Source organism: Pithys albifrons, chromosome 1 (genome assembly GCF_047495875.1).
Source record: "Pithys albifrons albifrons isolate INPA30051 chromosome 1, PitAlb_v1, whole genome shotgun sequence".
NCBI lineage: Eukaryota > Metazoa > Chordata > Aves > Passeriformes > Thamnophilidae > Pithys > Pithys albifrons.
Genome location: NC_092458.1, coordinates 121,091,901 through 121,114,219, shown reverse-complemented (window position 1 = coordinate 121,114,219; position 22,319 = coordinate 121,091,901). Strand labels below are relative to the sequence as shown.

At 40.0% G+C, this 22,319-nt stretch overlaps 1 protein-coding gene across 1 annotated transcript in view; it reads left to right on the top strand.

Moving 5' to 3' along the window:
- The window catches only part of PDXK (pyridoxal kinase), a 45,140-nt gene that overhangs the window by 17,718 nt on the left and 5,103 nt on the right, over positions 1–22,319 (top strand). Inside the window, exons 2-10 of the mRNA XM_071566117.1 lie at positions 2,596–2,650; positions 9,723–9,827; positions 12,813–12,896; positions 14,599–14,645; positions 16,868–16,953; positions 17,765–17,810; positions 20,245–20,356; positions 21,372–21,508; positions 22,073–22,139. Of these exons, the coding sequence (XP_071422218.1) occupies positions 2,596–2,650; positions 9,723–9,827; positions 12,813–12,896; positions 14,599–14,645; positions 16,868–16,953; positions 17,765–17,810; positions 20,245–20,356; positions 21,372–21,508; positions 22,073–22,139 (739 nt within the window). The remainder of the gene's footprint in view (positions 1–2,595; positions 2,651–9,722; positions 9,828–12,812; positions 12,897–14,598; positions 14,646–16,867; positions 16,954–17,764; positions 17,811–20,244; positions 20,357–21,371; positions 21,509–22,072; positions 22,140–22,319) is intronic.

The window sequence follows — 22,319 nt, the reverse complement described above, 5'->3', positions numbered from 1 at the left end:
CCAAAGCTGCTTTTGGCACCTCAATACACTCTGTTTTCAAGGCTTCTTCTGGTGACCAAATTCCTCAAGACTTTTCAAAGCAGTTTGCCCTGTTAACAAACATGATCTGGCTTAGCATGACTTCAACATTCTTTTTGATTATTCTACTGCTTTATACTAAGCCTAGGCCTTAGACATCTGTTGCTCTCATTTCAGGTAGTACTAATTAGGGGGTTTAATTGTACTTTATTTTTAAGTGACATTTTATGTTTCAATTCTCTCTCTGTTTTCATAAGACTCTTTGTAAAAGGCAATGGTTTGGAGTAACTGTGGCTTATTTTGAATCAGATTTCTTAGGTAGGTGTGTTAGATTTCAGTCATATGTGTTTACTCAAAACAAAACTTCAGAGCAAATCAGCAACTGTGAGAGTAGAGTAACAGCAGCAAGTGATTGGTACAGAGGCCTTAAAAGGCCTTTTATCCTGTTTTACACCAATGAGAAAAGTGAGAATATCAAACTCCCTTGCAGAATTTGAGTTGCCAGTGGCTTTTCATCAGCTATTCAAAGCATTTCTCTAACTCTTTTATCAAATGCACAGCTAAGCTAACCTGGCACTTGGCTGTCCCCAGGGGAGGTGGCCTCACTTGTAATTTCCCTTCTGCTGGTTGAAGGAGATTAACTGGCCAAAATAAACCAAAAATCCCTACTCTTATGGGAAAGCTTGTTGAGAATTCAAATGGTAGGTGGTGCTGGTGGAGACAGTAGAGGAGGACTGCTCTTTTTGGTGGCCGTCCCCTGGGACAGTGCTGACCTGTGTTGTAGGACTGCCCTCCCTTCAGCAGTTTTGCCTGTTCTCCTTCCCTAAAGCACTGAGTGTGGACCTGATTAGTTAGTAAATCACAGTAAGTGTGTTCTGTGATGTCAGGTGTTGAATAGGTGGAGAGACATGATCTGAATATTGCACAGAAATGGATTAATTCACAATTGTTGCCAAGATTTTTGAAGGGAGCTTTTTAGGTCTGTTCTTTTGCAGGGAGGGGGATTGAATATATGGAGGGACAGTCTGGTTAGAGGCCATATTCTCATTTATTTCTTTGAAGAGCATGTGCAAACATCAAGGTTAAGGTCCTAACAGTATTGTCATGTTCCCATCCCTTTAATTCCTGAGTCTTTAAAATAAAATCCACCACGGTGAAACAAGAACCTGGGTGGGGAGTAGAAGCTGAGGTTAATTTGAACTTGAACACATTGAGGCAACCCACCATTCTGTCTATCACTGTTGTAAGATTGCTTTGCTTTATGGTGAGAAATGAACAGAAACCTTTATTAAATAAGGAAATAAGAATTCCATGAAGACCTGTATGGACTCTGAACTGTGAAATGACAGAAGTGTAGCACCTGCAGGGAGGAGGAGTGTACCTGTCACCGCACATCCATCCCCCTTGTTAGCAGCACAGGGATTGGAATAAGGGGCTTATCACGGAGAAAGTACATGCACAGGGACAGCCTGACATCTGGCACATACACCCAGAGATTTTTAATGTGTGTGAAGGGGTTGCCTTCATGATGAAAAGGCAGAGTCGTGAGTCTGGGTGAAAAACGTGACTGGCAAAGCTTTGTTCCTTCACTCCCCCCTCCCAGCAAATTGCCTGAAAGAGGATCATACACAGTGGTGCATCATTCCTCTTATCTCCCAGTATGACTCACTGAGCCATACATAGCAGCTCATCTTTGAGGAGATTTCTTACTCAGAGAAAGCTGGATGTGGAAACAAATACTCAGCGTCAGGCTGTTAATGTCATTTTTGCATTAGATTCCTTTCGTGAGAGATAAAAATGGCTTGGCCAGCAATGCCTGTCTGTGTTATGCAGGTATCATGAGGTTAAAAATCCTTATGAATTTTCTCCTGCTTTGATGCTGTTATTTTCGTGATACATATTTTTGGGCAATAAGAATGTTTTTTAATTGCACTAGCAAATTCTTGGATATTTTAATATTTGGATTACTGGTAATGCAAGGTACCAGGTGGCTTTTGGAACGTGCTTTAGGCTTTTTTTACCCTGTGTTTTTAAAAGCTTTCTCCCTTTTATTGCCCAATCATGCCCCAAATAAATTCTCTGTCATTTCTTTCTATTCATTTTTAGCTATAAAGAAACAGATTGTGACATCCAAGTATGGCTTGTAACGTTGATCCCTTTTAGGATTCTTCTGTCCTCCTTTAGAAAAATTGGCTTTCTGGAATACCAACAGCATCCTCCCTCAATATTTTGTATTAATTTAGTACCTTAGACATCTTTTCTTGCCAAGAAATGCTTTCTTCAGGGTTTCAGTGATTGCTGCTGGACCAGCCTCTCCATCCTTATCCCCAGATGAACTCCAGCCTGAGGATCCAGAGCTCTGCTTTTCCGGTCCTGTTGCCAGCGGCACTTTTGTTCCATGTTGGTTGCTGTAGTAAAACACTTTGCTGTTTGTTTGTGTTGTATGTTTGTTGACTCAGCTTTCAAGATTTTTAAATATGCACTGGAAACTAAGAGTGCTTCCTTGTGTTTTGTGATACGGGTAATGTATTAACGAAGCTGCGTCAGTAAAAGAAATATTCCTGTGTTCTATTACAGGTTTTGGGATTTGAAGTTGATACGGTGAACTCTGTCCAGTTTTCCAACCACACAGGTAAAATTTTACAGATACTACTCCACAATCCCTCAGCTCTACACTTGGTTCACCCACCTCATCCCATGACAGCAGAGAGGAGACTGGCCTTAGGTTTTCTCTCACTTTTTCACAGTACAGGACGGAAATGTAATTTTCATGTTTTGATTCAAGTCTCTCAGAAGCCTGGATTTGGGAGCAGGGCATGATATGATGTGGTAATGTCTTGTTCTGCCCTTCAGAGCGTGAGTTCCTCCTGTTGGACAGTAATCTAATTAACTCAAACAGTGAAATAACACAAATAAGGCCATTTACACAGCCAGGTCTGTGAACAAGGGAGTCTTCAGAGTGGTTTTCTGTGCATTGTGGCCCTGTGACAGTCATAATCCCACTACCAACCCAAACATCAGAGAACACTGAGCTAGACTGTCCTAGTTCAGCAGGAGGGACCAGCTAACCCTGTGTGGGGGTGATCAAAACTGTGTATTCTACCCCCTCTATCATTCCCCAAGGTCAATGGGCCATTAGCAGCAGCTGCCCAGGGAGCCATTATCACCTTCACACCCAGCCTGAGGGGGGCGAAGCTGCTAATGGGCCATCAACAGCTCAACACCCCCTGGCTCCCAGAGTTAATCACCCATTGTGTGAGTCCCTGCCCAGGGGGAGGGACTGAGTCCTCTCTGAGGGTACATAAGTGGTGGGTAAGAAGACCTCGGGAACCTCTCGTCGGATCCAGAGCAGCAGCAGGACCTTGACAGGAGGAGATCACCGTTCTTGCCCAGACCACAGCCCTCGCCTGCACCAACAGGTTTTTCTTTTCCTTTTGCTCTGGACTTGGGGGAACCACAGGGGTCTCAGCACAAGGGCAAACAAACCCCCTTGGGTTTGTGCCCCAGGACACTGGGTTATACTGCTGGGGTTTTGTGAGTTGAAAGCAATCTCCCTTGTGTGTTAGTGTTGTTATTGTAATATTATTATTAAATTTTAGGTCTGACTTATAATCTCTCTCGTGGTGAGTTCATTTCCCCTGCTGGTTCACCTTTAAACCAGCACATAGACCCAGTATTTGCTCTCTCTGTGCCTGCCCAGATGGCTACCAATTATCCTCAAATTACATTTTGGAGAGAGGAAGGGTGTTAGTACATTTGAGTGTATTTTTATTTAAGTTCTAAGCCCAAACATGATGCACTCTTAATACTTTCAGACTTATTAATACTCAGAGTTCCAGAGGACTTTATTTTTTGAAAGAAAGCTGAAATTTATTTTAGCAGTACCTTACACCCATAAAGAAACTCCAAGTGACTTGCTGTTTTTGGGTCAATAGACACACATCTACTGTCTGGTGACAGACTGTTTGAGGGGAGATTTTACTCTAGATAAAGAAATTTTACAGGTGTCTTAAGAAGCAAATCCTGACTTTAACATCTTAAAAAAGAGCAAAAATTGTTTCTGACAGAGAAAACAATACAAGGTTGAGGTATTTTCCCAGTATCTCCCAGGAACATCTCTGTTAATAAACTGCTAATTTTTGGAACAGAGAGCAGACAAGGAAACCTCTGTCTTCTCTTACTGTATTGAGTACCATGCAGCTTTCAGAAGGTTATAAGATGCCTATCATGGAAAGAATTTAGTGTTACCCATGGGGAAGAAGAAATTAATGTTTCAAAGGTAGCTTGGATACCGTCTCTGCTTGTTGAGGAAAGGCACAAAAGAGGTAATAATTAAACAAGGGGTTGAGGGCCTTTCCTGGCTTAGGTAAAAAGCTGCTTATTCTGCTTGTACCCTTTGGCACAGTACAAAGGTTCTGTCATGTTTTTCAGAGAGACTTAGATGTGACTTCTGTTTCTTTAATGCGTTTAGTTCTGGAGTTTAGGGTTTTCTGTTCTTTAGTTTTGGTAGCTGGGTAAAACTGTTGCAATCTTCCAGAAAGGAAGCAATTTTTTCATGTCAGATAACCTGGCACTTAAAGTGCATGATCATGTGTTTGTTGGCTTTCATTTTAAAGATTAAATCAGCTTTACAGGACATTAAAAGAGCTTAGTAGAAGTTCTGCTTTGACCATACAAGAAGTGTGTCTGAAGGTAGGAAAATTACATTATCAATAGGGTGACCAGGTTCTTAAAACAGAAAAGAAAGAAGATTTTTAACTTTTTAAAATAATATCACAGCTGGAAAAAGGTTACCAGTGTTTCATAGAAAGTTTGGCAGACAGTGGACATAGAAGAAGGAACTGCAAATTAGTGATTCCTCCCCATAGAAGACCTAAATGAATATTCCAAACCCCAAAATGTCTCAAATTTCACAAGTCTGTAAAATATTGGAACTACTCCTGGTATTTAGGAATCACATTGTTTCTATTTTTTTTTCTGTAATCTTGATTGTTTTATTAAATGTGTTAAAAAATTCCAAAGATTGCCACAAAATCTCGTGGCTTTGGGAAGCAGAGCTTGTACCTGGAGTGAAATCAGAATACACATCGTGTGCTGGGTGAATGGGGTGAAGGTAATTTTCCTATAAAAACAAAATCTTATGAGGACCCTTCCTGTCATCATCATTAAAGCTGAAGGACAAATTCCTCCTTCAAAATCTCTCTGTGATCTTTAGTTTCTGAAGGAATGCCACATACCAGAGGAACACAGGTAGAAAACTGTGTGAGGTTTTGGACATGGTGTTCTTTCTTTCCTTCTTCCCCTGTTCTTAAACTTTGTCCTGGCAGCAAAAGATAAAATGTAGAGAGAATTTATGACTAACAGACTTTTCTTTGGTGAATCATTATTGCTCTTTTTTTGCTGTATTTAAATTAGTAAGATGCCACAGGCATCTTTCTGCTGACTCCTGCTCAGGAAATTCAGCTTTCTTTAGTCTCTTATAATCCTGAAATTCAGAAAATGTGCTTTAAATCAGTCCCCCTGGGAGAACAGTTTGTCATGTTGCTTCGTGAGGAACTTCTGTGATTAGTGACTCACCCTTGAATGGCATCATGCTTCATGTACAAATAAAAGAACCTGTCATGCAGCCTACAGAGACTGTGCTTTTTATTCTGTTGTACTGTACTGTTTGCAGAAGCATCTCATTGATGTGCAAAAATTAAGATCTAGATTTTTAAAAATTGTATTGTTGGTATTTTAGGGTGCATTTTTAGTTCCTCAGTGATTTTCATTTTTGTTTTTCATTGGTAGGTTACTGGTAAGCATGTAATGTGCTTACTTTGCTATTCAAATCCTACCTTTGAAACTGCTTTGGACAAAGAACCCAGAATTTTTTTTTATGTTCCTTTTTATTTCTAAGCACTTCTGACTTCCACTTAGTGGGTGTGTAGTGGGTGGCTGGGTTGGCTGGTAGGCCTAATACATGATAAATTATAATTATATCTTGATGTGATTCCTCCCAGTATCCCACCCATATGCAGTCACTCACACCTGGATGTGCCGAAGCAAACCACTCATGCCTGACACTGGTAGTATTTTACTCCCACTCCGACCAGCTGTTAAAAATCCAGTGGAGAATTTGGATGTATTTCTGGTTCCTTTGAAGGCCTCCTGGTGGCTAAAGACCAGGTTGTCTGCCAGAGTTTACATGTGAATTTTGTGACATGACCCAGCTGGAACCAGATTGCCTGTCCATCATGTGCCTTAAAGACTTGATCTTTCTTCCTGTTTCCCATGTGAACTACTTGGCTATTGAAGCCACTTGGAATAGTTTTGCAGGAGGAACTCAAACCTCAGAACAGAATGTTCTGGGTTGGAAAACAAAGAAATCTTCCATGCTGAAATGGTGGCTTGTTTTTTGTTTTGATGTGTTGGTTGGTTGGGGTTTTTTTTCCCCTTTTGATATTCCTGGGACTTTTATTTTCATTCTTCCTTGTTTTTGAAAGTAATTAAAGGATTATAAATACATTTCAAAGGAGAAAAAAGTACCAGTGAGCTAAGGCAAGGAAAAAAGTGCATAAATTCATCTTGGGTGCACTATTAGCTGACTCTTTTGGTTGTGGTTTTGTTGTTTTTTTCTTTTTCATACGAATGAACCAAGACGTTTTCTTGGAGACTGATGAATACGTTTCTTGTTCTAGAGGGATAAGTGACACGAGGCATCATATCTTACTTGTTTTTCATTCCCTTATCTGCTAAAAGCAGATAGATAATTGCAATAAAAGGTCATAACATGGATAAGCAGAAGGGGTATAAAATTGTTTAAATGTTTATGTACAGCTGTGTGTTTAAAATTATTACAAATCTGGGAGGTTCATGCAGTTGATCTGAGCCAAGTGGACTTTTGGAGAGCTGTATCATGATTTGGAGTGCTCTCTCTGCACTCTCAGTCCAGCACTGAGGAGAATTTTTGGTGGTTTTGTACCCAGAACAGGGAAGACTCAGCTTTCTTCCTCTTTGTCTTTACCCTTTCAAGGTAATCCTTCTTCCTGGAATCCCAACTTACCCGTTCTGAGTTAGTGAAACCCTTTTTGAACATGAGTAACAAGTCTTCTATCCCTCTGCTTTTTTGTTGTATATTCCAGCAGGAGAGCAGGATAAATGCAGGGTCATGGGATTAGCCTGTTGTTCCTCACATTACATGAAATCACCCTGTGGAAAGGACTTAGGGTAGTTTCCATTTTGCTGCCAGTTTTGACTTTGTTTGTTTCTTCTTACTCCAACATAATTCAATTCTGAGTGAATTCACAGTTCTCTGCAGATCCAGTGAAGGCATTCACCCTTTTTTTTCTGTCTGAATAGCTGGGACTTCCCAGAGAGCTTCCCTAGGGTTTTGTTTTTTCTCTGGCTACTGTGTGATTGGACTTTAGGTTGTATTACACATGACCAGACAGTAAAAAGGCTCCTCTAGTTACCCTTGGAAGTCATTGCTACAGAGTTCAATGTCCCTGTCCTGTGTGGTGAGTTCAGAGAATCATGGAATTGATTAGGTTGGAAAAGACCTCCGAGATCAACAAGTCCAAACCTTGGTCCAACTCCAGTCCATTTATCAGATCATGGCACTCAGTGCCACGGCCAATCTCAGTTTAAAAACCTCCAGAGGTGGTGAATCCCCCACCTCTCCGGGCAGGCCATTCCAATGCCTGATTACTCTCTCTGGAAAGAATTGTAAAGAGTTACCAATTGCTGAGCTAAGTTGGGCTGCTGCCTAACATTGTGTTTCCATACTGATTTCTCTCCCTCAGTGGAGGATCAGTGTGACATGGACCCTGTGCACTGACCATTGAAGGCAGCTTGGTACAGAGAGCTTGAACAGGAGGGGGAACCCTTAGTTAAACAGTGGATTTGTGGGGGTGACTCCTGAGAGTATCTAGATTGTCTGGGCAATCTACCATAGTTATTTTTATGGCCACATGTGAGGCAAAAATCTGCACTTTTGCCAGCAGGTCTTGGTTCTGGGTGAAAAGAGCACCCAGTTTCACTGATGGTCACAATGGAAGGGCTCTGTTGTGTCTCTGTGCTGGCTTTGCAGTGCTACAGAGATTCTCAGGGAAGAGGAGAGGACAGCTGATTTCTCTCTGGTGCTGCAGATGTGACAGAACAAACATCTACAGATGTGTTAATTAAACAAATACCGGGATTAGGTGTAGTCAAGCATTCTTCATACATTTGGGGGTATGAAGAACTAGAGGCGTGTCTGGGTGTTGTGTTGCCGTTTGGAGTATCACTGTCTCTTGCAATGAAACCACAGCCCTGACATGGAAATCCCTCACTGTGTCCATTTCTTCACAGAGACTTTGTGTGAAGTATTTGCCTGGTAGTGGCTGATGTGAGTGAGGCCCCAGCCAGATGGCAGCGAGTTGTGTTTTAGAGGCTTGGCCTTTGTGAGCTGAGGAGCACAAAGTGGTCCATCTGCTCACCATACTGTGGGTGTATTTGCATTCATAAGAAGGAAAACTGAAAAATGTGCTTGTCCTAAGCTCTAGGCACCTTTTGGCAGTTACTCTAATAACACAGTTTAGAGTGATAATCAAAGCCAACAGTTTTTATCACAGAATTTCCCAACTGCAAGAGCAGAGTTATCACACGGAGATGGTGTCGAAGAAGATATGGCATTTAATGTTTCACTTTTCCTAATTCCAGTTAATAAAAGATAAGCTTTTTAACAAACTCGGAATTTATGGAGGTTGGAAGAGTTAAATTGTGGGTGCTTCATCTGTTAACCTGGATGAAGCATTCTTACATACAGGGAAGTGATTGGTGTTATCTTGATGGGCAGGCTTTGATGACAAGGTGCAAAGTGGATTTACATTTTTCAACAAATATTTAGATTCTGTTAAGGGAAATTATTTTTTTTCCTTGAAATTGGCTTCCATGGAGCTTGGTCTGCTGTTTGCTGAAATAATTTCTGCCTCTCCCAAGTAACTTCACATTCCATCCTCTTCTCAGCTGAGAATGCTGGCTTGTAATTCTTAGAGATCATTCAAGCAGATGAGTGTATGGATATTATTTATCTGTTTCTAGTGTCTTTCTGCTACTCATTTCCTCCTCCAGGATTCTGAGTACTAAAGCTGTGCTATTTTTGGAAGAAAATCTGCCAGATGACACTGGATGTTTAAAGAGCATCAATGACAATGTTCTGCTGTGCTCACTGTATTTGTTACATGCAGGTCCCTGTAAGCACCATATCTGATAGGGTGCAGCAGTGCTGCTTGTCTGGGTCCAGACAGATCCACAAGCCTGCTAAGCTTGTCATCTGTCATTTTTTTCTTTTTTTAATATAGTATAAAATAACAAAACTAGCTTATACTGACACCTTCCTCCAGTGAAGTCTAAAACATATGTTTGTCCCCCTCCACACAGCAAAGGGATAGTTTTGCAAAGGCTCCATGGGAAATTCTGCAGCAGCTTGTGTGTTCTCAGCTTGATTTCGTGGTAAATGGACAGTCTCAAATTGCAGTGTAGTAATTCTTAGGGAGACAGAGGTGCTGAGAAGAAGCTGAGCACATGAACTGTTCTGCTGACAGCAGCTTTCATTTCTTTTACAGAAGAGGTGGAAATGGTTTTTGCTGCTGATAATTGATACAATCCCTTCAACTGTATAATGTGTGATAAGAAATAGAAAGTCCAGCTCTAGAAAAAATTATCTGACATTTGCTTTGTAGGTTATGCCCACTGGAAGGGTCAGGTGTTGAATTCTGATGAGCTTCATGAACTGTATGAAGGACTGAAGCTGAACAAGGTCAACCGCTATGATTATGTACTCACAGGTAAGATGAGCTCATTCCCTGGAGCTGTCATGAGATGTAAACAGAACTAAAGAATTATAAACCATATCCCTCCTTATTGCAAACCAAGCAATTAACATTTCCCTCCTTTGATTCTTCCCGCAATTTCACTTGTGTATTACAGTCTCAACTGCTCGTGCTGTTTAATTTGGAACAGCCAGAGCTCTCCAGCCTGAAGGTTGTAACTGGGTGGGTAAATTGATTCCCTGGTATAATTTACAGACTTGTACAGGCCAGTCATGTACAGGCATACATAATGTTTTGGGAGTGCCTCTACTGAAAAAAAGGATGAGGAATGTCAGAGTATTATCTTAAAATTTATTAGGAAGACATGAGTTTAACCCTTTCTCCTAAATCTGTAGCACTGGCGCTCTGTGGTACTGCAGCAGAATTTTATACAGAGTTGTGTGTCCTTAATTTTTTTGCTTGATCTCTAAGACGTGGTGCTTGGACACAGAGCAAAGTGTAAGCAGGGTTGGATTTTGATTTTGACTCTATCATACCTCTTGATTTTTTCCTCTTGTTACTGTGTAGGTCATCTGAGTGAATACAGTTCTGCAGTGTTTTCCTTGGCTTGCACTAAGTACAAAGTGTTTGTAAATACAGGCAAAGAGAACTTCTTGTACAATACTTTAGAGAAAGGAGAGACTCTACCTGCAGTTTTTATTAAAGATTGCTTCTCATCTAATTCCTGCTTCTCAAAAGTAGGTTACTGATGAGGTTTCACCTCAGTAAGAGTTGTGCATCTGTTTTAGATCATAATGTCTTTTGTTTTCTAGAGGGAACAGTCACTTCTTAAAGATAAGCAGAAATATGTAAACAGATTTAACTGATTTCATGGCTTCCACATGTAGGAAAGTTCTTTATACACAGGGAAATTGGAAACTTTAACTGTGTGGATTATAACTCCAAAGCATTCTTTCTGGCTGGAAGGGTGTGGCATGTCTTAAGAGTTATTGTCAGGATTTTTTCAAGGATTATCTCCAAAATAAAGGAGACAAAATGGAAAATAGATTGAACTAAGGTTAAGAATGATTTTGGTATAAATGAGTTCTTCGTGGCAGAGAAATAGACAAACACCCTTTTTTTCCTTGAAGGAACTCACACAGAGGACATTTCCAGGAAAAGCACACTGTATTACAGGAATTTTCAGGAGATGTTAGTGTGCAAAAATGAAAAATAATGTTTGAGTATTCTTTTATTTGAATTTCTTTTTTTTTATTTTACTTCCAACTCTTGGAAGAGACCTGCATACCTTTCCTATCATGGTCTTGTACTGGAAAAATAGATATAAGAGATTAAAAGTAGTAGAAGGAAAAACAGAAATCTTCAGAAAAAGAAATTCTGGAGAAAAAGGAAATATTTATTAACATGCCCTTTAAAACAGGGTTTCTGGGTAGATGACTCAAGTTAACATCTCATTTGCTATAGCCCTTTTTAGCATGGACTAGAAGAAGGTACGGGTAGAAATGTCAGTAATTTCTTAATATCTAATAATGCTATATATCTTCTTAATATATATATATATTTATATTTATATATATATGTATATATATTCTTAATATCTAATAATGTTTTAGTCTTCAGCTGCATTGTGGCTAAACTGAAAATCCAAGTTTTTTCATTCAGGGCCAAAAGTCGGATTTTCCTCTTCAAACAGGAACAACCATTCACTACAATGCACAACTACTTTGTACCTCCAACAACATGGATATAGTTAAACACTGAAAACAAATTCATTTCTCAGCAGTTGGGATTTTATTGTTAATTGTATATCTGATGAATGTAGATATCTCATCTGAGATGGAAATTTAGGCTGACTATACAAATTTACACTCTGTTAACTTCTGTGACTTATTATTTGTAGATCTTCATGTATTTGTTTCATTTACAGTAAAACACTCAAATAAAACATCAAGAGAGAATCTCCAATTCAGTTTGTTTTAAACACCTCTATCAATAATGTTAACCAAACTTTGTAATTCTTTTTCAGCCGGTCTATAACATCACAAGTCATTTTAAACAAAATCTTTGCTTGGCTCTTTTTACTGATTTATCAGCATTTTACAGACATAAAGCAAAGCATTTTGGCCACAAATCTGGGAAGCTTTTTCCATTTCTCTGCAATATCTAAGAATTGATCAATTTTGCATGTTACAAAAAGTAAATCTCCAAAATGTACTTTTAAATTTTTTAGTTGAGCAGCCATTTCCAAGCTGAAGGTTTGAAGAAGCTGCCTGGTTAAAAATAATAGTATTACATGAACTAAACTAAAATAAAATAAAATAGTTAATTAATAAATGTTGCAAATGAAGTTAATAACAAATATATAAAGAAACATCTCTAAAATTAAGACATAAATGATTAAATAAGAATATTGTGGTGCTAGCAATGTGATTAGGGTCTTGAAATGTGATAAAACTTATTTCCAACTTATTTCACTGCTAAGCCTAAAATATGGGAATTTTGTTGGTACTTTGGCCATTGCTCTAAAATATTCAAAATTAAATCTCCATTGCATTAATGTGTTGGACTGTGTCAGCACCAACAGTAATAATAATAAATTGCCTTAATACAGAGTATGAGAAAAATACATGGAATTTTAAATGTTTTCTATTTATTACATGATAAACAGTACTTACTAGACTGCTGTTTCGGTGAAAAAGAAAACTTTTTTCCTTTTAACCTGATGTTTTGTGATATATGTTCAAGCACTTTGAAATTATATGAGCCATTCATATACAGCATACTTAGTAAGTGAATTTTTAAGGTTATATTTGTAGTTGTACAAGCACTGTCTGAATTTGTCTCTCATCTATTATTCCTGAATGAAGTACTAAACCACCTTTGTTCTAAAAGTGCATTTATCCAAAGAATGAGCAGTATGCAGCATTCCTATCCAAAACTAAAGTCAGAAAAGATATTAATGAAAATAGACTTCAAAGGTGTCTTTTTTTTTCCCCAAAGGGTATACGAGAGACACATCGTTTCTTGCAATGGTGGTGGATATTGTCCAGGAGCTGAAGCAACAGAATTCTAACCTTGTATATGGTAAGGATGTGCATTATAATCCTTTCTGCTCATCACTGTGTATGCCTATCATGTCATGTTGTAGGATGAAAACAATGGTCTGGTGTTATGCAGCATTTCACAAACATCTTTTGCTGTGATATGGGGGCTGGCTGAGCCTTCAGGAGTGTTTCATTTCAGCCTTCAAAGGGAGAATGTGCCTTTAGCACTGGTTGTCTGTATCCAAGAAAGGATAAAAATCCCATCCCAGCTGCTGCTGTTGTCAAAAGCTGGATAGACTGTCCTGGGTAGCCCTGACATGGTTTTATGTGACATCCCCTAAATGTCTTACTTTGTCTTATAAGCTTCATGAATTACCCTAAACTCTAAGGTTTTTTAGCCTTCTCTGTAAAATGTGGGAGCAACAGGCTCTAGCAACTGTCATCGTTAGCATGTCATGTCAGGCTCAAACCTGTGAGAAAAAATTCTCCTCTTTCCTTCCTGAATCTCTTTCAGAAGTTTTGAACATAACCAGTGTGGACTTGAATTGGGCAAAATGTTTAGAGTGACAGGGCAAAGTCAGGGAGGATTTAGTGGGATGAAAAGCTGTGAATGAAGGTTTTTAGCTGTCAGGTTCAGGAAACTGTGTGGTCAGGAAACATCTAGAAAGATTGGCAGGATTTGCAGGTGTCTACTCCTCAGTGTCAAACCTGACTTAAAATTAACAAAGCACAATGCTCATTTAGCAAAATGTCGCAGTGAGATCTTCTCTGGGTTTAGTTGCTTTTTAGGCTTTAACAACACTGTTGCACTGTCATATTCTTCAGAGCCTTGTAGGAAAACTAAAGACTACTGACACATGAGCAGAAAGAAACATCTCACTGTATAGAACAGGAAGGAGGTGGTCAGATGGTGAGATCACAGCTAGGCTTCTAAGACTCTTTATATTTAATAAATAGATTATAATGTAAGGAAAGTACTTTTTAAATGTAAAACAAATTGCCCTATTTTTACTCAAAGAAACTTCCTTAAATACTGATTGAATTTGTATTTCTTTTTTTATCTTGCTAAAGGCTCTTTAATACAATGAACAATGTTCCTTTTTGAAGTACAGTGTGGCTACTTCCACACTCTCTTTGAAGCTGAGGACACTTGGAATGAGTTGTTAATACTCCTGATGATACAGGACCCATCCCAAATGTGTGTTAATATTACTACACCAAATATGAGTTTGTGTACTTTGGCATGGATTTTCTTATTGTTTCATCATAAAACGCTGACTGTTTTTTTAATATACACACAGCACTTCAGTGTGCATGTTTGGCATGTATTTTTTTACACTAAATTAAATATAGGACTCTCTTCATAGCTGTTTGCTTCTCCCATGTTTCTTCCCCACCATACTACCATTCCAGAGTTTAGGGTTGAGGAGTGAGAGGGAAGGGCTCTCTGTGTTTCCCATAACAAAAGCCCCTTTACTCCCAGCAGTCGGACCCTCATCCTCATACATAACAACATGGAAGGAGGCAGGAGAGGGTGATCTCAACTTGATAAGTCTTTTAAGACGTGGCCTACTCTTTCAGAATTGGCAGCCACCAGTTACAATTTCAGGCTGAGTGTGCGGCAAGAGCTGTGAGAATGTATGAGCTATGAGGTGCTCAGTGCTGTTACCTAAAATGTTTCACTCCAAACAGGGTCTCTATAAGTGTACCTGATTTCTAAACCTAAATTTATTCCGTTACAGTGTGTGATCCAGTGATGGGAGACAAATGGAATGGAGAAGGCTCTATGGTTAGTACCCATCTGTTGGGATTCTCTGTATAGTGAATGTTTGCTATATGAAGATGTATAAAGATTTATTGATTTTTAAACATCAAAACGGAGTTATTTTATGTAAGTGTAGCTTTGGATCCCAACATCAAGTAAGTTTGTACTTTAATTTCTTGTATTTGAATGAGTTTAGTGTGGCTGAGAGGAATGACAGTTGCATAGCCCTGGGATTATTTCTGACTCTCTGCTGGGACAACAGGGGGAATACAGACCCTGTCCACAGGAAAAATACCTCCCTGATCCCCCTCCCTGTCTCACTGAGGTTCTCTCATCTTCTGTCAGGAGCTCTGTTTTGGCTGGTAGCCTGGCTGGCACTGTCAGTCATCCTGTGAATTGACACACTTGAACCTACATGAAGATGACTTATTTCATGTGGGATCCAACAGCTGTTGGGCTTGGGCTCTGATCAGTGGCAGAAAAGCTCCCTGTGCCAGGCTGCACACTGACAAAGAATCATTCATTTTTGATCAAAGCTAGCAAATAATTTCAATAAAAATGCAATGTGGGAAGAACATCAGTACTAATGATATTTCATGTTTTCTTCTGCCTTAGCTAGTCATGCACTATGCATGTCTCTTTGTCCTTGTACCTTTTTACAGTTTACCTGTTCCTAAACATCACATGAAGTAGTTTAGTAATAAATTTGCTATTGCATTGTATGTTGTTCTTTCATTTTATATCTGTTGCAGTCTTCATTGTCCCTGGCTTTCTAACAAGGCAGAGATCTGGCAGCTGTAGTCACCTTGCAAAGCTTTAGCTCATGAGAGAGGTCAACCATTGTCCCACCTATGTCTTTTGAGTAGAAGATAAATAAGGTAGATGGAAGAAGGGAAGAATAACACACAATCTAATCATTCGTTCCTGCCATAAAAAATAACGAATAATTATTTAAAATGCCTTGGTTTAAGATGTGACCTAGTCTTATATTTCTGTGTAAAGGCAGAGTCCCTGTGCCATGCTTTACCATGGCAATGTTGGTATGAGGAGTGTTCTGGCAGCATCTCGTGGTCAGCAATACTGTGAAGTTGTACCTGTGGGTGATGTATTTGGAATGGGAGACAGCAACACATGGGCACATGTGCACTCTGCCTTGCATAGCTTGTAGATTAACAGAGAAAATAAAACATGGATAAAAGGAGGGTTTAATCCTCATGTAGAAAAATGGCATTCTGCCAAAAGTATCAGCTACTGGGAATCAATAAACTTTTATTAAAGATTTTGTTAAATTGAGATGCAGCAGGGTTTGGGAAGGTGAGGTGACCCTTGTACCCATCTAACCCAAACTTCTATTTGAGCTCCAGTGTGTGCCAAAAGAGCTGGTGCTTTTCAACTTTGAGTCTGAAGAGCACACAGGTGGGTGGGCTCCTATGATGTCTTAGTGTATGTCACCTGCTTAGACAACCAATCTCCCTTTGCTGGTGGGCAGAGGTAGGAGGTGAAGGTAGATGTCTCTTATCTGTAGAGATGGAAGAACAAGGGGGCATTGGCCCCTGTTACTTGAAGAGCTGGTTCTGCTGCAGCGACGTGTGCCAGCATTTTGTTAGACTTGGATGCAACACAAACAAAACATTTTTAATGTCCTTATCAGAACTGCTTTGTAGATCAAGTTGTACTGAGTAAATCACAAATCTGATTCCCATGGACACATATTGATGTACAGCACAGACTAGAAATACTGCACTGAGAGAAGGAGGCCAAATAACATGTAGCATGGATGTTCCTTGTTCCTAAGCCCCACAATGGAGCACAATCAATGTGGGCACCTGCTGCCACAGCAAAGGGCCTCTGTCCTGCTGGTACAATAAGAAAATAGTTTCTTTTGGAGGTAAGGACGTGAGAAAGGGTTTGCTGTTTTGATACACTGTATTTCCTCATATTGCTGTGTCACCTTGGTGAGAGAGAACTTGGAAGTTCTTCAGCCAGGCATCACTTCCTTTTAATGCTGCCAGTTTATGTCCATCTGCTTAGTGGTGCTTCTCATCACCTCCAGGGAAAGAAGGGCTGTTGTTTGCACTGATCCCAGCTGGAGGATGCTCTGCCACTGTAGTTACTGCTGCAGAGCAGCACTCAGGGAGCTGTCTGGTCACTCAGGGACAGAAGGAATGGTGGTTGAGGAAAGCAGAGTTGCAGTCCCACATCTCAGATGGTGCTGACAACATTTGACACTGTTTCTTCTTCCCTAGTATGTGCCCAAGGATCTTCTCCCGGTCTACAGGGACAACGTTGTACCTGTTGCAGATATAATTACTCCTAACCAGTTTGAAGCTGAGTAAGTGCTTTTTTCCTTTTCTTAGCTAAACAAACTTGGGGACAAAAGCAGGGAAGACTAATACCCATTATTTTATTTGTCCCAGTGCAATGCCTTATGTATCTGTGTTAGGGTTTAGTTTTCAGCTGTTTCTTTCAAGTGGTGCTTCTCAGATGACTTCACATGTTCCATGCTGAAACCAATAAAAAATCTAGAAGTTATGTGAGGAAAAGATTCTTCTTGTTTTCTCCAGTCTGTCATTTTCATGATTACTTCTTGTTATCCCCACAGGCCTGTATCTAGGACAGGTTGAAAAAATACCTTCCTCATCCTTACCCATTACTATGGAAATTTTTATTATTTATCAGAACATCAAAGCTGAAATAGTTTGGTTCAAGCCCCCCAAACTAGCTCAGAAATACCACCATGGCAACATCCCATATGAGCTAGGAATTTAAATACCTCCTGCCTGTCCTGTCCACATAAGACTGTGACTCTTTGGTCAGGAGATAATCTGTTGTGATACATCACAGGCTGTGCCCTTAAGGGGAGGGAGCAGCTAGATGGGAGATGGAGAGAAGACACTGTAAGGGAATTTCTGTGGTACTGGGATCTCTGGAGGAGGCAGGTTAGGAGTGGTGTGAGTCCACTGCAGAAGAACTGTGTGTCTGTGCACGTAACCTTTAGAGACAGCAGTCTGGTCCAGCAGACCGTGAAGCTGAAGATGGTTAAGGCCTTTTAGGTGCAGTCCAGGCTTTCCTCCTTTCAGGTAAACAAAGCAGTCACTGCCTGAAGAACTTGCAGTCTTTTAAGATTTCTGTTTTATTCTCAGGTTACTCACGGGCAGGAAGATTTACACAGAAAAAGATGCTTTAGAGGTAAGTAAGCAAAGGGTGGGATGTGTGAGATTTCTTTCTGCATTCCTGCCTGCAGTGCTGCAGTTTGTCTTTAACCTTGAAGTCACTTTGACCTCCATCCTTTCTTCCTGTTTATCATTAAATCTTGCACATTCCAGGCACAAAACATTTCCTATTCAAGTGTCAGACTTCTGAAGAAGCTTCCAGAAAGAGCTACAGATAAAATCTTACAGTGGTAATGAGTAGATTTCTATGAGGTTGCTTTCCTGCAGTGTAAGAAGAGAGGTAGCAGCACATGTAGCAAGTGCCCAGACACTCTTAGTGCTGTGGAAATGCTTTGGCTGGGGTAAAAGCCCCAGATGACCCTGGGTATGAGGAACCTGCTCAGGTCTCTCTGCTGTGCATGTCTGAGCAAGGCTGGGTGTGAGGACAGCCTTTCCTCCTGCTCCCAGGCAAATCCACAGCACTGATAGCTACTGTCACCGCCATGCAGAGATGATAGATGGTCTGCAGATATATTGCATCGAGGTGTAAAGATTTACCCTTTCACAGAAACTGAAAAAAATAAAAAGCTGAAAGGCTTGGTGGTGAAGAACAAAATAGGAATATGGTTTTATTGATGCCTTGAGAAGGACTGAGCTCTTTGCTTTGTTGACTAGTCAAGTGCTTTCGTAATAGACTGATGTTATTCCTTCCAGTTTGGTTTTGAACTTCAAAAGAACACAAAATCTTTAAACAAACAGCAACTGCAGTGGCACCCTGGAGAGTAGCTGGGGGTCTGTCAGCCTAAATGTTTATTGTTTTTTTGCTGCAGCAATGTCAGACAACATGGGTTGGTTATCAGTGATGCACTGCAGGAAACAGCTACAAAGTTCTCAGCTCTTTTAGTTCCCACCACCCCCCAGTGTTACATTACCCTGCTGTGCTGGGTGAGGGTCATGAGCTGTGCTTTGTGTCACCAGCTGGTAACTGCAACTCAGTTTTTCCATGCTCATCCTTCACCAGTGAAACCACAGCCTTGAGGAGAACACAATTAGCTGAGCAGCCATTAGTTTGAGATCTGCATATTTGATTAGCAAACACAAGTTCCATGTGCTAAACAGTTTTGCAAGTTAGTTTTCTGACTGATTGATGTGATATCTCTTATTTGGGATGGGGTTTAAAAAATCTCTTCCAAAGAGAGAGAATTATATTTAGGAATGGAAGCATTTTTAAAATAGCTGCTTGCAGAATATTATATTTTAATCTGTCTGTCTCTCCAGCTGCATGTCATATATAGGTCTGTCCTTCCAAGTAATAATCCATGCTGGAATTTTCCCCTTTGGAGGTGGTAGGAGTTCTGGCATGAATTTCCGTGGTGACATGGTTTCCTTAATTTCAACAAAACTAATTAATGATTACAGTATAGCCTTTTGAGATAAAATGAAATATGATGTAATATTAATGTAGAAGGGACTAAGTCCTATGACTAGAAGTAGTGGAGATTAAGTTCTTGCTGAATTGTGACTGAGAAATGAAATTTAGTTTAATAAGACTTCACAGTTTGATTATGTCAGTGTATGCTGGTGGATTTAATGCTCCTTTACAACCCAACTGATGTCTGTGCAAAGAAGTCTGACAGTTGAAGAAACCTGGAGGCTTAGACAAGAAAGAAAAGCAGTAGAGAATTAAAAAATAGCCCAAATAAATCCTCATCATTCGTCTGCTCATGAGTCATAGTGAGCCTGAGAGGATTTTTAGTTAAACTCTTCTGGGAGAATTAATATTTTATCTATGTTTTATGCTAAACTCATTATTGAATTAATTCTTTCTTCTGTGAAATCAAAATCACTTGTGTCTGTAGCAACCAATTGTGATGTCAGAAGTGGAGTGTTGATGAGTTTAAGCGAGGAACACACAGAATGAAAATAAACATGCAAAAGTCTGTAATTTACAGGTATCATTTGGGGATTCAAACAGAATGAGAAAAGAGGATTGAGACAGACACACTTGAACCTCTGATGTAGATGGATTTTTGCTAACTTTGAAAGTAATAGCTAAATAAGATTTCATGGCTTGGATTTGTTTGCATTCTAACAAGTGTTTCAAGATGCCAACTCGGGTACACAAGTCTGTGTATTTGTTCTCTTAATCTTTTGATAATATCTTCTCAAAACATGATGCAGGCAAAAATTCTGATCACAGCTGAAACAGTATTCTTTTCAGAGGAGCATCCAAAGATAACACAGAGATACTTGTATATTTTAACAAGTGTGTGCATTTAAATGTGTTTTTTTTGATTCCCCTATTTCAAAGGAATGCCTCTAATTCAAGTGAATTATTTGAGTAGAAACTGGGTTTTTTCTCTTTACAAAACATGCCAAAACAAGGTACTTGTCAAAAATCCTCAGTATGCTACAAACTTTATTCAACGCCTCCTGCAGTTACTGATTCCTGCCTTTTTGCACATGGAAAGGTAATGGATATGCTCCATGCCATGGGACCAGAGACTGTGGTGATCACAAGCTCAGATCTGCAGGCACCTCTGGGAAATGACTACCTAATTGCTCTGGGAAGCCACAGAAAAAGTAAGTCATGAACTCCTTCCTTAACTCTGTTTTCTTTTCACTTGTCTCTGTTTTCAGTTAGTTCTTGGTGAAGTAGTTTCATCATTCTGTAGTGCATGGAAGGAGCTTAGATCCCTAAGTGAGTGGTAGAACTGGGGCTGCTCCATGAGGGAAGACGAGCTGGGAGCTGAGTGTGGTCATAGCGCAGAAGGGGAACACTGCCCTCACCCACAGGACTCAGACCCACAGTGGCTGAACAAGGTGAGCAGGACAGGGGTGGTGATGGCAGACAGGTCTCACTGACAGTCCAGTGGTCACTGGAGGAAGGTGAGACAAGCCAGGTCTGAGACTAGTCTGGAAAATGCAATCAGTAAGTCAGGACAGCAGGACTGCACATAGGTACACCTGGGGCATAGCTCAGGATGCTCGTGCCTGGGTCTGAGCCTTCATACAGCTCCTGGGCAAGTGGGCAGAGGGGATGTGGTAGAGGATGGCCTAGGTGAGGTTTATTGGGGTTAGAGCCTCTAGTAGTGGTCCTGACAAGTAGTAGTGGTATAAAACAGGAACTTGGAATGTTTTGAATGCTTTTCTGAAAAGTTAGGCTGTCCTGTTAGCAGATTGTTCTTCCGCTTATAGGTTATAAAATATCCTCCTGCTTCTTTATATCCCCTTTTATTCCATCACCAAGATTCATTGTGTGTTCAGACTGTCACTCAGTGTTTCCATCTGAGAAGGGCACAGTTAGGAGGAATGAAAGATGAAGGTTCTACCTACCTCCTCCCTCTTACATGAAGTATGTACAGTATATAAGTTGTAAATGCTACCTCAAGTTAGCTGAGTTTTGGAAGGTTGTGCCTTTTAAAACCCTGCTCTTTCCAAGTACAAAGTGTACAATATTTGTTAGCAGCTTTACATTCCAAACAACAAAAGAGTTCAAATCTGATGATCACTTTTAAAATTATTTCTTTTTAAATTTCTGTAAATGCCATTGTATTAGTTGCTGGATCTGTTACTTAACTGTCTATCTGTGTTGTAGCTAAAGCAGATGGTACCAGGATAACACAAAGAATTCGAATGGAGTCTCCTAAAGTGGATGCTGTCTTTGTTGGAACAGGAGACTTGTTTGCTGCTATGCTTCTGGCATGGACACACAAGCATCCAAACAACTTTAAGGTGTGGGAGAACTTACTCATCTCTCTGCAAGTTGAGATCATGTTTCCTCTGTGTTTTTTATAACTTTAATCTGTGACATTATTTGAAGACTGTCTTCTGTTTTGGCTTTTTTTCCTCACCTCAGAGGATAAAACCCCAGAATTTCCCTTTTGCCAAAAGGGATATTGAACAGTCACATTTGCATTTCAGTTGGATTGATTTTGTAATTGTGCCAAATAAGATGTTCCCTCTAGAGACTCCATGCATGTTTGTAATTCCAATTTTTATCCTCACATCATAATAAGCACTGAAAATCATTTCTCAGATCTATTTTTCTGTTTCTTTCCCTTAAGGAAACAGAGTCCTTGATATGGGTATATGTTTTCTAATACTTGTTTGGGGAGAATGAGCTCAGTTGGTTAGAGAATTATATCAGAATTTTTTTCCCCAAGCTCTACACTGCATAGTTGTCATCCTGCTTTTGTCATCTGTCATGTTTGCCTTTTAATAGCAGTGTTTTTGAAATACTATTAAACTAAGCAGCTAAAGATTTACTAAAACCTGATTTATGTTCTGTTGATGCAGGTGGCATGTGAAAAGACTGTGTCAGCCATGCAGCATGTTCTGCAAAGGACCATTAAGAGTGCAAAAGGTAATTCATTCAGACCTTGGTCTGGATGTACATCAGAGGAAAGATTCACAGAGCTTTCTGGGTTTCCTGACTAAAGGCAGCCCTGGGTGCAGAAGTACCCAGAGAATTCACGGAATGAGAGCTTGGTAGTCCTGTCTGCATGTTCCTTACTGTGTCCTCCAAGCCTATTTTTGACTGAAG